The 15316-nt window shown below is 45.3% G+C and overlaps 1 protein-coding gene across 2 annotated transcripts; it reads left to right on the top strand.

The window, feature by feature from the left end:
* The first annotated feature begins 3955 nt into the window (after positions 1-3955).
* On the top strand, positions 3956-13913 carry TFAP2C (transcription factor AP-2 gamma). Of its 2 annotated transcripts, XM_067554192.1 has the most exons (8): positions 3956-4081; positions 6677-7153; positions 7559-7610; positions 8597-8635; positions 9356-9578; positions 10271-10389; positions 12078-12219; positions 13370-13913. In XM_067554192.1, exons 1-8 carry the CDS (start codon positions 4034-4036, stop codon positions 13653-13655), a joined length of 1386 nt encoding a protein of 461 aa, XP_067410293.1. In that variant the 5' UTR covers positions 3956-4033; the 3' UTR covers positions 13656-13913. The 2 variants fall into 2 exon arrangements, with proteins under 2 accessions (XP_067410293.1, XP_067410294.1); XM_067554193.1 differs by lacking the exon at positions 8597-8635.
* The last annotated feature ends 1403 nt before the right edge of the window (positions 13914-15316 follow it).

Here is a 15316-nt window from a genome sequence, read left to right as displayed (position 1 = left end):
CCCCCCCCACACACACACGCCTTCCTCTTCAGCAGCGTCACTGCAAGCGCAGCCCTCTGTGTCATAGCGGCACCACTGCACCCCGGGGAGCAGGGTTTTCCTGGGGAGGGAGGAAGGACGCCACACTTACTGGACCCAGCTGCACAAAGTTCCCCTGCAAGTCTCGAGTGGCGTGTGTCGAGGAGCTGCTTCCCACGCGAGAACCCCGGCCCTGCTGGGGTGGGTGTAATCTTTGTTCTGACTGATGCCGCCCGGGGCTTTGATTGCTATGGGGCGGGATTAATGAGACCCCCTCACTCTCTTTACGTTATAGAGGGGATGAAGGAGCTAAATAGGAAAGTTGGAGGCATTAATATCACTGTAAACGAGGCTTTGTCCCCCCTTCCCCCGGGCTTCATACCTGCATCCCCTTAAAAAAAAAAACCTACAGGGAAAGCTACTGTGTACGCATCAGACGTGCCAAAAAAACTGTCCCTGCGTTGCCATCAGTGTGTCTGTCTGTACCATGTAAAACCAAGGGCATGAAACCTACCAGCTAGGAGCCAGGAGCACACCTCTGCGGGGTCTCCTCTCTGTTGGCCTTTCTCTTCTTCCTCGCCTTGTCCTGTCGTCTAACTCACTGCTCGAGCCCTGGACTGCTCTTCACAGGATGAATGACACTTTTTCTCAATCTCCAGCTAAGAGTTCGAGGTTGTCCCGTCACAGCTCCCTCCATCCCAACGCGGACTGGGTGTCATCTTCTACCTGTGTGTCTTAAGCTAGGCTAGTGGAGAACGGATCTTATCTCTTGGTTATTAAAATGTTCGTCTGGACAATGAGGGGTACAATAATTCGTAGATCGAGCGACACCAAAATCAGTTGCAGCTCAATAGAAATGTCTAGCTACCTGTATCTAGAAAGTTACACACCTTTTTTGACGATTGTCAGATTTCTAGGTGTTGTCACATTTGAATTTTTTAAAAAAGGATTTTCCCCTCCTGAAATGAACCGAAAAAGCCCAGAATATCCCACGTGTTTATTTAAGGCGTTCAGTGCTCCCTGTACAAAAGCCCTAGTCATACTTGACGCTTCTGATTTTCATTCAGAAGAACTTGCTGCTGCTGTCACGGTGTGACAAAAGGCAAACGAAGAGCAAACCCAGCTCTGGTCTCGTTCAACCCCCTGTGAAATGGTGTCGAGAAAAACGAAAGGCAATAAAGGAACAGGTGACACAAAAGAAGTCCCTCGCCTGGACTGCTTTAAATCCCACATACAGTGGCCCCGTTGGAGTCGGCGTGCCAGCTGGTTTTCTTTTTAACGGGAGATCTTTTGAGTGGCGAACACCAGATCCAAGCAGCCTTGCATAGGATCCAGTCCCGTGAAACGTTGGTTCTGGTTGTAGAGATGGAGGCAGGTTTGGAGGCATTTGAAAGGCTGCGCTCGTTCCTCCTGAGATTTCCCTCTCTCATTAGATTTCCTTCTGACTTTCTGAAGGACATTTTTTGTTTTGTTCAGTGAATTGATATTTTCCTCTGATCCCTTGTTTTATTTAAAAAAAAAAAGGGGGATCGAAAGTTTGATTGATTGATTGATTTTTGCACCTTGGCTGTCAAGAAAAAAAGTAAACTGTCTGGCCAGGAAACCCCCTCCCCCTCGGACTTCAATGAATTCCGAGTATTAAAGAGCGAGGACATACTCCCAGTCCACCTTCCCATTCAGAGTTGCGCGCACTGGGCAGATTTTTTTTCGCGTAAAGGAATTAAAGTTACCATCAAAATTACCAGCCTCCCCTGAAAATACACAGACTATTGGATCGCCCTGGAGGGATCAGATGAATTGACTCCAAACGTAAATGCTTTGATTTCTGTTGTTAAGGATCCATCTTGTCCCTATAATACAAATGAGCTTTAAGCTCTCCTGGTCTTTTATTATTGAGATTCCTAGTCTTAATGACGCCAAGTGCAGCGCAAGCACACTTGTTCTGATCCTCGCAAGCTGCATTTCAAAGCAGCTGCCCCGAAAACATAGCCTCGTTTAAAATAAATAAATAAAGGCTCCACCAAAGATGGTAATGCGGGTTCCCTGCTGCTGTGGGGTTTAATTCAGCTGATGTGAATCAGCACCTGCGTGCCAGATAGACAGATAACGCCTTCCACAGTTAGTTCCAGCATAATCTTCCCCACTTCATCTTTATCTTCGGATTCTTCACCTGGCCAGTTGAAAGAAAAGAAAAAAGCAGCAGCTATTAACACACCTACATCTTAAACCCGAGTTCCCATTCCAGGCCCTTGACAACACGCAGCAAACGGATGGTTCTCGTGCGCAGAGAGATCCTAAGAGAGCATTGTTCGATGGATGCCACGAGAAACAAACATTTGCTTCTCATGCAAATGAGCAGCGATCCAAATGCACCTTAAGCACTAGGAGAAATAGTTGCTTGAAAACCAATGGTCAGTTTGTCAGGCAAACATAACTGCATAGATCCTATCTGGTTGCAGAGAGGTAACGATTTAACAAGGCTAGATTTTAAATGTTAGATTAAAGCTGGGATTGTTGTCTAAAACCAACGAAGTGTGTCCCACTTGTCACCGGGGCCAAAACCAGATTTTACAGAAGTCAAAGGGACAGGACAGATCGGATTTTCATGAAAAAGTCATTAATATCTTGAACCAGGGGCATAATTCACGCCAGCTAGATTTGAGAGGCTGAATAGATCCTGCTTTTGCCTAAAAGTTATTTAGCCAACTGCAATAATCTTGTGGGATAATTAACTAAATTATACCTTCAACATTGGCAAGTTGTAATCAGTCATTCAAACTCTTGACAATTATGCAAATGGCTTTAATACTGGTGTTAATGCTGCTGCTTTTGCAATAAAGCTTTGTGTTGGCTTTGCAAAATGATTCATCTAAAATTAGGACTTTTTGGTAAATGTTTGGGCTTGAAATCCAGTCACCGCAAGATGTGGCTTGTCAAAATGTTTTTGTTTTTAAACCGAATCTTTGTTGACTAGAGACGTACAACATCCAGCTCTGTTCTGTTGGAGCTGCCAGCACAGCCTTGCCCGTGCACATAATATAGTGCCTAATAGATGGGGATATTCGAGAGAAAGGGTGTGGGAGAACTAGGGATTAGTGGGGAGCATGGCAACGGTGATGCTCTCAGTATTTATTATGCGAAATCCGTTTTACCTCTACTCCAGCCCGTGCCAACGCGAGCTTTCTTTTGGCCACTTGGGGGCTGGAAGAGAACCACAGGAAGGGGCAATAAAGCAGTGTGAAGGGGGAAGAATTGCAACGTTTAGGATTTCCCTTTATCGTGGAGCGCATCATTCCGGGCATTTAAAACCCGTTCCCACCACTCTCGCGCCAGCTGCCCTCTGCCAGTGCCTTTACAACAGGCAGGCAGGTCGGTTCTGCTATCTGCCTCTGGGCTTCCCGCTTGCTTTGAGCGCATCCCATGCTGACTTCGGGGCTGTTGACGTGACTTCCCCCTCGGCACCTGGGCGTGTTGCTCCAGGGCAGCGGGGAGCCTGATGCAGAGAAGCAGCGTTACATCCGCGCCTGGGATCCCGCTGCAACAGCGCTCTGGGCAACTGGCCTCTTCCCAAGCCCAGCCACGCGTGTGCGCGCGCCTTGGCGGCAGGGCAGCCCAGAGCTTCCCCCGGCCAGCCCTCGGTGTGCGCGAGGAGAAGTCGAGCGAGCTGCAGCCTGCGACGTATCCAAGAGGGCGCAGAGAAGGAGTGGCTCGGAGCGGCGGGCTTCAATCCTGAGTGGTTGGCTCGGAGCCGCCCATGATGAAAGCCCAGGCTCCCAATCCATCCCTGGGGAGGAGTTATGATAATACTAGTGCCATTAAGGGCGTCTGGGCAGAGGAAAGCCTCAGTGAGTGACCATCAGAGGGAACAAGGTTAGTCCTGCACCAGTCTTCATGCCTGGCAACTAACCCAGCCCAGCGGGGGGAGAGCTGCTCTTCCCCAGCACCCACTTGGATTTACTGCTTTGGGGGCGGCGGATCTTTCCTGAGCTCTTAGTTTTTTTGGACACTGGACGCCATGTTGTGGAAACTAGCAGATAATGTCAAATACGAAGAGGACTGTGAGGTGAGAGCTAATGGCACGAGCGGAGGGAGGGGGGGTTCGTATCTGGGGGGGGGGGGGGTGTCAGCACATGGACAGACATAGGGCCCGATCCAGCGGCTCTTGCTTCCAAAGGGCGTCAGGATCAGTCCGCTTCTGTTACAGATCTTCCCCCGCTCTCTCGCAGGGGCAGTGGGGGGGGGGGGATCTGACTTTTGGTGTGCTGTTAGCTGATGCGCCCCGGATCATAACATCGCAGAACGCGCCGGTTCTGCTGCTGCGGCTTGATGACTGGAGCGGCTCGCCTTTCGGGAGCCAGGTTAAGGGGAGCGGATCCATTCGCACCTCTGCCCGGAGTAGACAAACGCGCCTCTGCTGCGGGTTTCAGGTCTGGGCTCTTAACCTGTCCTATCCCCCCCCGCATCTCTTCTTTCAAACCCAGGATTGGTTGGGTGGTGCGCGCCTTTCTTGGCCACCCGGGCCAGCTGAGCGCCAAACTTGCTTGGCCTCCTCTCGTGTGTGTGTGGTTCGGCCTCTGAGACCTGGAAGGAAAGGGACAGAAGAAACCCTCCCCGTGCAAAACCGAACCCCGTATCCTCCGCCCACCCCCCGAGTACGTGCCAGGGGAGACTCGTCCTGCTCCTGCCTGTCCCGCAGCGCCGGAGGAAGCAGAGCTGAGTTTTCTTCTCCCCGCACCCGAACGGATGTTATGAATCCGCTCCAGATCGCTCTCCTTCCCCAGATCGATCCGTGCCCCAGTCCCCCCCCAGTTAAGCCCAGTTCGGCCATGTTTGGTGCGTGTGGCGCGGAGCTGAAATCCACCCCCCGACGGGCCCGGCGGGATGGGAAAACAGCGCGGAGCGCACCGGCGAGTGCCCCAGCCTGTCGGACTGGTTTAGAGAGAGCCGGAGTCGGAGCGAGCTGCGCGGGGAAGCCGGGACAGGAAGGGGGGAGCTGGGTCCGGCCGGCAGCCGGGACAATCTGCGGGGCAGCGAGTGGGCGCTCTTGGCAGGGAAACCACTGAGCTGCCCGCCTGATCCTGGAGCACCCGGGAGCCAGCCGGCGCCTCTCCAGAAAGCGGGCTCCCCTCGCCCGGAGGGACGAGCGACTCCCACCCGGCCGCAGCCCTTTGCTTGTGTGCTGGGAAGGTGGATTTTTTTTTCCCCTCCTCATCCCAGATCCGGGGCCGATGAGCGACCCAGTGGGGGTGGGGCCGGGAGGGGGGGGTGCGCTTCCTTTGCAATCCGGATTCAAGTCCTTTCTCTCCTTTTCTTCGCTCTGTGTGACGTGCGGAGCCGAACAGCCTCCTTCTGTCCCAGGGACCCAGTTGTAATGAGCAGCTCAGAGCTCAGGTGCCTGCCGGCTCTGCCTATTCCCACGTTTCCCCACCCAGCCCTTCTTCCTTAGGAAACTTCCCCCCCCCCCCTGCTTTTTGATCTCTTTGAAAGCGGCCGCGTCTCCTTCTTTGCTCCATTGGTCATGGTCTGTGTGTTTGGCTCCTACAGATTAGCTGCCGTCCCCACTTCACGCTCCATGGGGACCCCATTGAGACACCCATTCTCCTCCGATTAACCAGCCCTGTTATTTTAATGACCGTGAAGCCAGAAGCTGCTAAATCCCGGGATCAACTCAATTTAGACATCGCAGCTTTGATTGTTGAGCTTTTAAATCGGGGCGAATTTCAGCGGGGAACGGCTGGAGCCCGAGCCGTTCTCTCCGTTGCCGGGCTCTGATCCGAGCCCTCGCTCCCGTGTGCTCGGTGCGGGCGCCCTAAAAGCAGAGCAAAGAGAGGGGCCGCGGGGGCTTAGGGGGGCTGGAGAACCAGCGGAGAGCGGGGCTGGAAGGGGGATTGAGCGCACTCACTTCAGCCGCTCTTCGTCTCCAGCGCGGCCGAAGTTTTCCAGCACAGCCGCGTTTGCACCCTCTTTGAAAGCAATGCCCAAGGTTTTGTTTTCAACTTGCCCCCCGCTGACCATGGACAGGCTAGTGGGACCGTCCCCTCTAACTCTGAAGCCTGGGCTCTGAAATCAGACGGGACAGAAGGCAAGGAAGGGCGCTCCCCCTCCCGCCCCCACCCTCTGAATTATTTTCTCAACTTCAATGAAAACTCCGCAGCCACAGCAGCCGGAGTTCCGCACTTTCGAGCCGTGACTTTTTTTACGGATCCCTCCCCAGGCTCGAGTCTCAGTTTCTCTTAGGCTGGGACGTTTATTTCTCAGGCCCGGCTCTTCATTACTAGTCCCGGCTCCCGCCCAGGCTGTGGGATGAGTAGTTACGTGGGCCCCTTAGACCAACTGCTGAAGGAGGCTATTCCTAAACTAAACCGAGCTTGTTCGATTTCTTCCCCCCCATTTGAGCCGTGAGAGTCTCCCTGCGAGGCGCAGGGTGTGGGAGCTGGGCGGGCAGTTGTGCTGGGGGGGGGGTCCTGACCCCATTCCACGCGCGGGGAGTTCCGCCGATGACTCCCTCTCCGCCGAGCATTTCCTGCATGTTCATATTCCTACGCCGCACGCGCTGCACCCAGAGCCGAGCGACGGGGCGTGGGGAGCTCCCGCCCCGCACTAACGGGTCTGCCCGCCCCGCACTAACGGGTTTCTATTCTCTCCCTTTGCTCCCCAGGACCGGCACGACGGGAGCAGCAATGGGAACCCCAGGCTCCCCCACCTCTCGGCCGTCAGCCAGCACTTGTACAGCCCGGCGCCGCCGCTCACCCACTCCGGGACGTCTGATTTCCAGCCCCCCTACTTCCCGCCCCCCTACCAGCCTCTGCCCTACTCCCAGTCCGGCGATCCGTACGCCCACCTCGGGGACCCCTTCTCCATTAACCCGCTCCACCAGCCTCCTCCCCCGCCGCCCAGCCAGCAGCAGGCCGCCTGGCCCAGCCGGCAAAGCCAGGATCCCACCGGCTTGGCTCATCACGCCAGGCCTGGCCTGGTCTCTCATCTCTCGGCGCTGGAGAGCGGCTTGGCCGGGGGCAGGAGGGAAACCTACAGGCGCTCCGAGGTCCTCCTGCCCCACGGCCACGGGCTGGACGCTTCCACGCTTGCAGAGAACCTGGGGCTGCACGAGATGGCTCATCAGATGGAGGAGGTGCAGGTAACTCCCCTCGCGGCGGCTCTGGACCGATCGATCCCAGCCAGAGCAGTGACCGGCAGGGCTGGAGAGAAAGCAATTAACTGGGGTCTCTGATCCATTGGAGACATCCTGGAGCGGGTGTGAAGGATCCGGGGACTCCGAGCCCAGCTGGGGAGTGGAGTGGGATGGATGCTACTGGAGGGGCCAGAAACTCTCAGCCCCACGGGCCAGATGCCCCGGTGTGGGTGTGGGTCTTTGTAGCCGCGCTTTGCGGTTTAGCCTCGACGTTTTCCTTGCTTGGGGGAGAACGAATCCCTCCCCCCCCAGTCAAAAGCTCCAGTGGGTGAGGGAGGTGGTGGATCCATGTAGATTTGCAGGATCACTTTCTCTAAAGGAAAACTATACTCCCCCCCCTTCTCTCTCCAGAATGTGGAAGATCAACACTTATTAATGCATGACCAGACAGTCATTAGAAAAGGTCAGTGGATGGCATTACGATTTACTTTACCTTGTCAATAGCTACAGTTTAATTTGTAGATGACACATTGGCTGGTTGATGCATTATTTGGTGCCAGTTCTTTAAGAGGCTCTGTCTGAAGGCAGGAAGCCCGACCTTTATTGCGTGATCTTTATAACTAAAGGAAGACTGGGTTCTCTATACACAGTGAACACGCTCTAAGGTGATATTTAAAGGTGGGGGTGGTCTGGAAACGGCTCTGCTTCTTTTGGTGTCTTGAGTACAAAAAAGTCTCTGTTTGCAAAACTTCCATTTCGATGGGAAGCAAATTACCCGAAATATCACTGGCACCATTTCTGACACCTGGATCTCTTCTTCTGGGGTTTTGTGATATTACCAATAGTCGAAATAGCAAAAGGATGTTGTTGCTTTTATTGCTTTCAATATTAACTAATGTACTTATCCAGGAACGAAATTGAAATGGTGATCAGGCATTTATCTTCACACCGACCCAAATTCCTTGCGTATAAAATGACACCGGAGCTATTTTTTGCTAAGAATGCGAGGCAGCGTTTGCTGTTTCAGGGGTAGCACAATCTCTTGAAAGGAAAGGGCTTGGCTTAAACGGTCTCTGATGGGGGAATTAGCCAAGAGCCGTTTGTAATCAATGGTCCTATAAAGCGGTTAGGCTTTATCTGGGCTGAAATGGTTTGTAACTGTTGTTTAAACAAGCGTAAAACGCGTATCGACTCTCAACTCGGTTTCCAATCTTGGTTTCCTACTTGCAAACAAACTTGAGCTTTAAAAATGAGTGCAAGTTTCTTCTAGAGACTAAAGGGGAACTTCAAATAAATATCTAGTTGAGGAAAAGCAGAAGTGTTTGTCAGAAACTCTGCTGATTGCCGAATTAGCTCATGGGGGAATTATTCTGTCAGATACACCGCTTAAAAATCTTCCTTTCTAGTGAATAAAACCAGCCTTTGCTGTTTAACCCTTTCTTGCATTAGGTGCCAATAGGAATGATTCAGTCTGGCTACATTTCGTTGGTAGGTTGATCTGATAGATTTACAAATGTGCTGGCACTGAGGTTTAATGTTTGTTTTGGAAAGTATGTTGCCCCCACTCCATCAAAACGAAAAAGCCATTCAGGCACAGGATATCTTGCTTTCCGTGTTAACTGTTCTCAGCTGTAGATATTGAAATACTGGAAAGGAATATATTGGAATTTAATTTAAAGGAGAGACTGAGCAGAGACTCCATATTTGTGTAGGCAGAAGATGAAATTCAGTGCTGCTTGTCAGCTCCCCTCCCATCATAGTTGTTCCTGTTCTAAGAACGGGAGACCTTTCTGTGCCTTTAGTTTGAAGGAGTGGTTTTTTTTTTTTTTTTTTTTTTTTTTGTCAATAGCCGAAGGATTTATGTCCTGCCATTATATATGCTTTACCGCCCATTTTTATAAGCCTGAATTTGCTAACTTCCAGGATATTCTATCACTGGTGCATGTTGAGTTTTGACTGCACACTTAGGGGAAAAAGTTATGTTCTTAATTGCATGCAACAACTCTTGAAATTTACTGAGACAACAAAAATAGCCATTCTCCATTATAGTCAGTTGTTTTGAGGCTAACTGTGGCATTGTAGGTCAATTACTCAGGACAAGATCCAATGGAGGATGTTTAACACAAAATGAATGTTTAGCTCCATTTAGACTTGTCTTTTTTTTTTTTTTTTAAATCAACTACCTGCTTTTCCACCTCGCTCCCACAGGTCCCATATCACTAACAAAAAACAGCACGTTGAGTCTACCCTGCCAGAAGGATGGAATAATTGGAGTGGTGATAAACCCCAATGAAGTGTTTTGTTCTGTTCCGGGGAGACTTTCTCTGCTGAGTTCCACATCTAAATATAAAGTGACAGTAGCAGAGGTTCAGAGGAGGCTCTCGCCTCCAGAATGTCTAAATGCCTCTTTGTTAGGAGGAGTACTCAGAAGGTAGGTAGGCTGACTATCCCCCCCCCCCCCCCATGACTTTGGTAATCCTGTTTTTTGTTGTTGATCTTTCTTGTAAGCTTTGTACAAAAAATGAACGTGAATAACTGTTTGTCTAAACCATTTTATGAAACTTAAAAAAAATAACACTGAATTCTAATAGGCTTTGGAAATAAAACTCCTTCTTTGCACCTCTGGCACTTCCCAAAGTGAAGTGCTATAACAGTTCTCACAACAAATTTTCATTCCCTGTTTAAAATCTGATTCCATCGCTGAAAATGCATAAGGAGCATTTTCTTATTTCAGGAACAAATCATCTCTCTGTGGCAGTGTCTTGGTTAGTATCTTGTGATCTTGGTATATTACTTATAAGACATCTTCCATCTCCTTATTTTTGCAAACTGTTTTAATTCATATTATGCCTCATTATTACAGCTGCTACATTTTTATTATGGTATAAACTTAAAGGCAAAACATATATGATTTGATTTCTGCCATATTTTACCCTGACTGGTATGCAGTAGAGCTTTAAAAAAAAGTAGGTCATTGAAAAACAGAAAACCTGCTCTTTTTTATCTTCCCCCTCCAATAGAACCTCATTAAATGTCAGTAACTTGATTTCCCATCTTTTAAAATAAGTGGTGTCCCCCTGAAGCTAAATAAGGGCACATCTCTCTCCTTCTGTCTACTTACAGAGCCAAATCTAAAAATGGTGGCAGATCATTAAGGGAAAAACTGGATAAAATTGGCTTGAATCTTCCAGCTGGTAGAAGGAAAGCTGCAAATGTGACATTATTGACATCTTTGGTGGAAGGTCAGTCTGTGGAGGAGGGGAAAGTGCTTTGGGGTTTTTTTTAATTGATAAAAGGGCTTTTCTGTGTAAGGCTCAGAAACTGTAATTCAAACACTGACAGGATGCTGATCAAGCCTAGAAAACCTATAGACAGAAAAAGCTTTTAAAACAAGTTGCAGATAAACAAACTATGCTGCCTGTTAGCCCTTCCAGCGCTAATATAATGGGATTATTTTTTGGTTTATCCTCACCACAAATCTAGTTGTTTATGCCATCCTTCAGAGCAAATATGGATATCTTACTATATTTATTATATGTTATAAACTTGATCATATCTGAACTGTGACTAGAGAGTTAAACTATTGCATTAACTTCACCATTTTCATTCACAGAAGCTATTCTGTGTAACCTAAGGAATTCTACATAGCCATTTCCATACTGCAGTGAAATTGACAAGTGCGAGAACAACTCCTTTATACAAAGCAGTTCTGAAGTTCCCAGTGGGACCTAGTGTGCTTAGTCTTTGGAGTATGTAGAGAAGGGATGGTGGGGGGGAGAGGAAGCTTTTCCAATTTTGAGGTCATATATTAGTGAGTTTGGTTTCCTATTGGGAGGCTTAAAAGCATAGGAGCCGCTGCCTCCAATGACTGGCCCTTACCTACCTCAAACGCATCCTCAGAAGTTTTCCTAATAAACATGCACATAAAGTGAGATTTACAGCTTTTGACTTCCTTATAGGAAACTGGTGGTCATTTAATATACAGCATGTTATGTGGTCCCTGTATCAATTTAGCTGGGCCAATGTTGCTTTTTTAAAAAGCAGCTTCTTGATATTGCTATAGTTAATGGAAATGGAAACAGCAATTTAAGTGTGAAAAATAATACAAAAAACCCCACCAAAAATCCTGACATTGCTATTTTCAAAGTAATCTACATTATCTCACAATACTGTACCAACTTTTATTTTATTAAATCCTTACAGAAAGGTAGAATTGGAAGACCAAATAAAAGAGCGATAAAGTATATCTAATATATTAGTAAAAACAATTTGTTAGTCTTTAAAGTGCCACAGAACTCTCGTTGTTTTTGCTGTATACAGACTAACACGGCTACCCCTCTGGAACTAATATATTAGTGTCTGTTTGTATATTACACATACGCTACAGATAAGCTACTATTTATTAATTAATGAAAGCTACTTATTCAAACAAAAATCCTGAATTTTATTGCGAACTATAGGTTCTCTCTCTTTATTATCGTATTAAAACTATCATCTGATAAGTTTCCTGAGTGTACAAAGTCTGTTTAACTTCTAAATTTTACTGACGTAAATTGAGATCAGTTGTGTGATCATCAGAAGAATATATGCCTTTTAATCATTTTAAGGTGAAATTCTATCCTTAACTATACAACCTAGTTAGATACAGAGACCCATATGTTGTCCTCTGATACAAAGGCAACCAGAACAATTATTTTTGAAGCACCTGTTATGCAGGTTTTCTCGGTGTGTCTTCCTGAAATTTGGACTATCTATTAATTAGAAAATAACACACAGTATGGGAGAAAAATACAATAGCAATGGCTCTTTCTAAAGTGGGGGGCACATTCTGAAGATTACAAGTTTTTGCCCTTATTTCTCTTTTCTTCTAACAGTGAAGGTCTAATTATTGGCTCTAAAACATTCACCTTATCTCCTGTCCTCATCCCAGGTGAAGCTGTCCATCTTGCTCGTGACTTTGGTTACGTATGTGAGACAGAGTTTCCTTCAAAAGCAGTGGCTGAATATTTAACCAGACCACACTTGGGCCGTAATGAGATGGCTAACAGGAAAAATATGCTTCTTGCTGCAAAGTAAGTATTGAGGAGCAAAAAAAATAAAAAAAAATAAAAATTGGGTGACCAGAAAAATGTGTTTCTGTAAAACACTATTTGATTTTTTTAATTTTAATAAAAAAACCCAACAAAGGTCCATATTTATTTGTAGTACCAGATACCAGAGTCAGCATACACCCTTATGGCATAGTCCTTCAAAATTTATTGGAGTTGAAACCTACATGGTCTATAGAAATAACACTAAACCTCTACAGAGTAAAACAGAAAGTGATCTTTTCTATAGAATTTTTACAATCAATTTTAATATTCTGTAGCAGGGATATAGGTTCTAATACAAAACCCCCTGGGGTCAAGAGAACCACATCAACTTCATTGGACTTTGAATCCGTCCCATAATATCCCTTAAATATAGCACTCCATTGTACTGTACATTAAGAGGTTTTTTTTGTTGTTGTTTTTTTTTTTAAAAGTTCATAAGATTGTATATCATGCTGATTCAGAGAAATTCACTCAGCGTATGTGAAATGAACAAAGTAATTTAAAAAATACATCTGAAACTTAGGTCCCCCCGATCCTGCAAGCACTTATGCATGTGAGTAACTTTGTGCTTGAGTAGTCCCATTGAACATTCACGTGTATTTTTAAACTGTATTGTTACACGTATAAGTGTTTGCAGGATTGGGAGCTTAGGTTTCTGATGAAGAGGGTAAATTAAATGCCCCAGTTCAGCTGCTTTATCCATTGTAAATCACTTACGTACATCTGTGGAAGTTCTCACAGGCACTATCCCTAAATTGATTTAAAAAAAAATAGAGCAAATGAAGCAGAACCAGCCAGACACCAAAGCAGGAAAGATTACACTGTGGGAAGTGTGTGCATGCGTGTGTATGTTTGTATATAAAGCTTGTCAGAAACTGACACTAAAAAACGGCTTTAATTCTATAATTAGACTGAGGAATATTCTTGTAGTGATGTAGATGTAATAGAGTGTAATTGAGTTCTAAGATCCCTTTGTGGTTGCAGCACAGTCTGAATCGCTGGTTATTTCATTTTAAAGGATCCTGTATCTTGCTTTTTCTTAGTGCTAAATCCTGTCACAGAGTGTCTTGCACTTTCCTGCATAAATCCCTGCTCCTGCGTAAAGTATGAACACTTTTATGTCTTACAGGCAGATATGTAAGGAATTCACAGACCTCCTTACTCAGGATAGAACTCCTCTTGGAAACACTAGACCTAGTCCAATCTTGGATCCTGGCATCCAGGGCTGTTTGACTCATTTTAGCCTGATCACGCATGGCTTTGGGAGTGCTGCCATCTGTGCTGCCATGACGTCCGTCCAGAACTACCTAAATGAAGCATTAAAAATAGCAGACAAAACATACATGAACACTGGCGACCAAAGTTCTGCAGAAAGCAACAAAAACATTGATAAAATGGATAAGCACAGGAAATAAAATGAGGAAAACCAGACTTTAAAACTGTTCTTCCTAAACACAGACTGGGATCTTTTTGCCTAGGGGGCATGTAAAATTTTTGTTACTCTCCCTTCCCCCCCCCCCTTTTTAAAAACAACAAAACATCTTATTCAGGATCTTCACTCCCTCTGGATACATAAGACAAGTCTTTCTAAAGCTGCAGTATCTCCTTTAACTGTGGAATTCGTTACCAGAAGATAAGTACTGGTGCAAGTGTATTAAAAGTGGTGCTATAAAGTCTTTGGTGGAAATATACTAAGAGATGCATAGAGTTTTCAAACATCTAAATATCTAGTGGTGACCAGCTACCATGTATATTTTTTTGAGATGTGGACTTTGGATGGGATACTCTTCATTGTCTGGAAAAACTTCAGGTTTTTAGTCTTTAAAGCCAACAATCACTATAATGCAGTATTAAACAACGGTATTTAGATTAATGTACATGATGTGTTTTTTATAAACACATGACAAATACTAAGATCATTCTGTTTTGCTTTATTTTCAGACTACCATAGAAAAAAAGCTGAAATCAGCATAGATGAAAGAGCTATTTGAGGCATTTGACATGCTTATTTTAATTCTTATTTTTTATGGAAACAATTCAGGCTTTTAAAAACTGCAGTTGCCTGCAGTGGATATTGTTTGTGTGTGTGTTTGGTTTTTTTTTGTTTTTTTGTTTTTTTTAAACAAGGAAGAGCTAGTGCAAACTGAAAATAAATGCTTTTAGAAATTCTTTTTCTAAGGATATTGCAGCTTTATTTACATATTTATATCAGGTCTTGTTTTTAAATTGAAAAACTTGAAAAATAGGCACAACTTTTTTTTTTTTTTTTTTTTAAGAAAATATTGTTTGCCTATTTAGGGGGAAAAGAATTCCAGAGAGGCTTTTTTGTGTACTAAGGGAAACAGTGTGTTGAATGTACATATTTATTTATGTGTAATTTAATGGGATTTGTAAATAATGGTGAACTTTTTAATACTTTTTTTTTATAAATGGGTTTCAAATTTTAATTTTGGTAAGTATTTCAAAGGTAATGGGGTAATCTAAATACATCTTTAGGTTTATGCACAAGTATGTTATACAGGGTATTTAAGTATTTCTTTTTTATTTTATTTTAAATTCTCAGTTCTTGCCACTGAAGATTAACTCTAATCTGCGGGGTATGTTCACAAAGCAATAATTTTGTGTAGCGTTCACCTGCTAACTGAGAAGACATGCAAAATGAGTGTGTGAGGTATGATGTGTGTATGTGAATAATGGAGGTTCTGAACTACTCTTTGCATATTTGTATATGTTCCCAATATAATTCTGATGTATATGATAACCTTATAATAAAAGTATTCTGGATAGAAACACTGAACATCTTGTTACCCAAAAAGTTTATTCTTTCCATATTTTGTCAATATGGAACACTAGAGGACGTTGTGTATTGTGTCATAATTACAGCACTTTGTTCAGATTAACAGAACAGAACAGAAATATGCAGTTGTTTGCCAGTAAAACTAATGGTTTCAATTAAATGAGTCATGTATCTCCAAGAACTCTTTTTTTTTTTTTTTTTTTTTCTTAAGCCATCCGTATCATGCCATCTGCCTATTTAAAACTAGAGGCATATATTAAGGTTCCTTTTAATAAAAAT

This window comes from Emydura macquarii, unplaced genomic scaffold (assembly GCF_026122565.2).
Source record: "Emydura macquarii macquarii isolate MOO-44397 ecotype Brisbane River unplaced genomic scaffold, CSIRO-AGI_Emac_v2 contig_1483, whole genome shotgun sequence".
Classification (NCBI taxonomy): Eukaryota; Metazoa; Chordata; order Testudines; family Chelidae; genus Emydura; species Emydura macquarii.
This window is presented reverse-complemented; position numbering and strand designations above follow the sequence as displayed.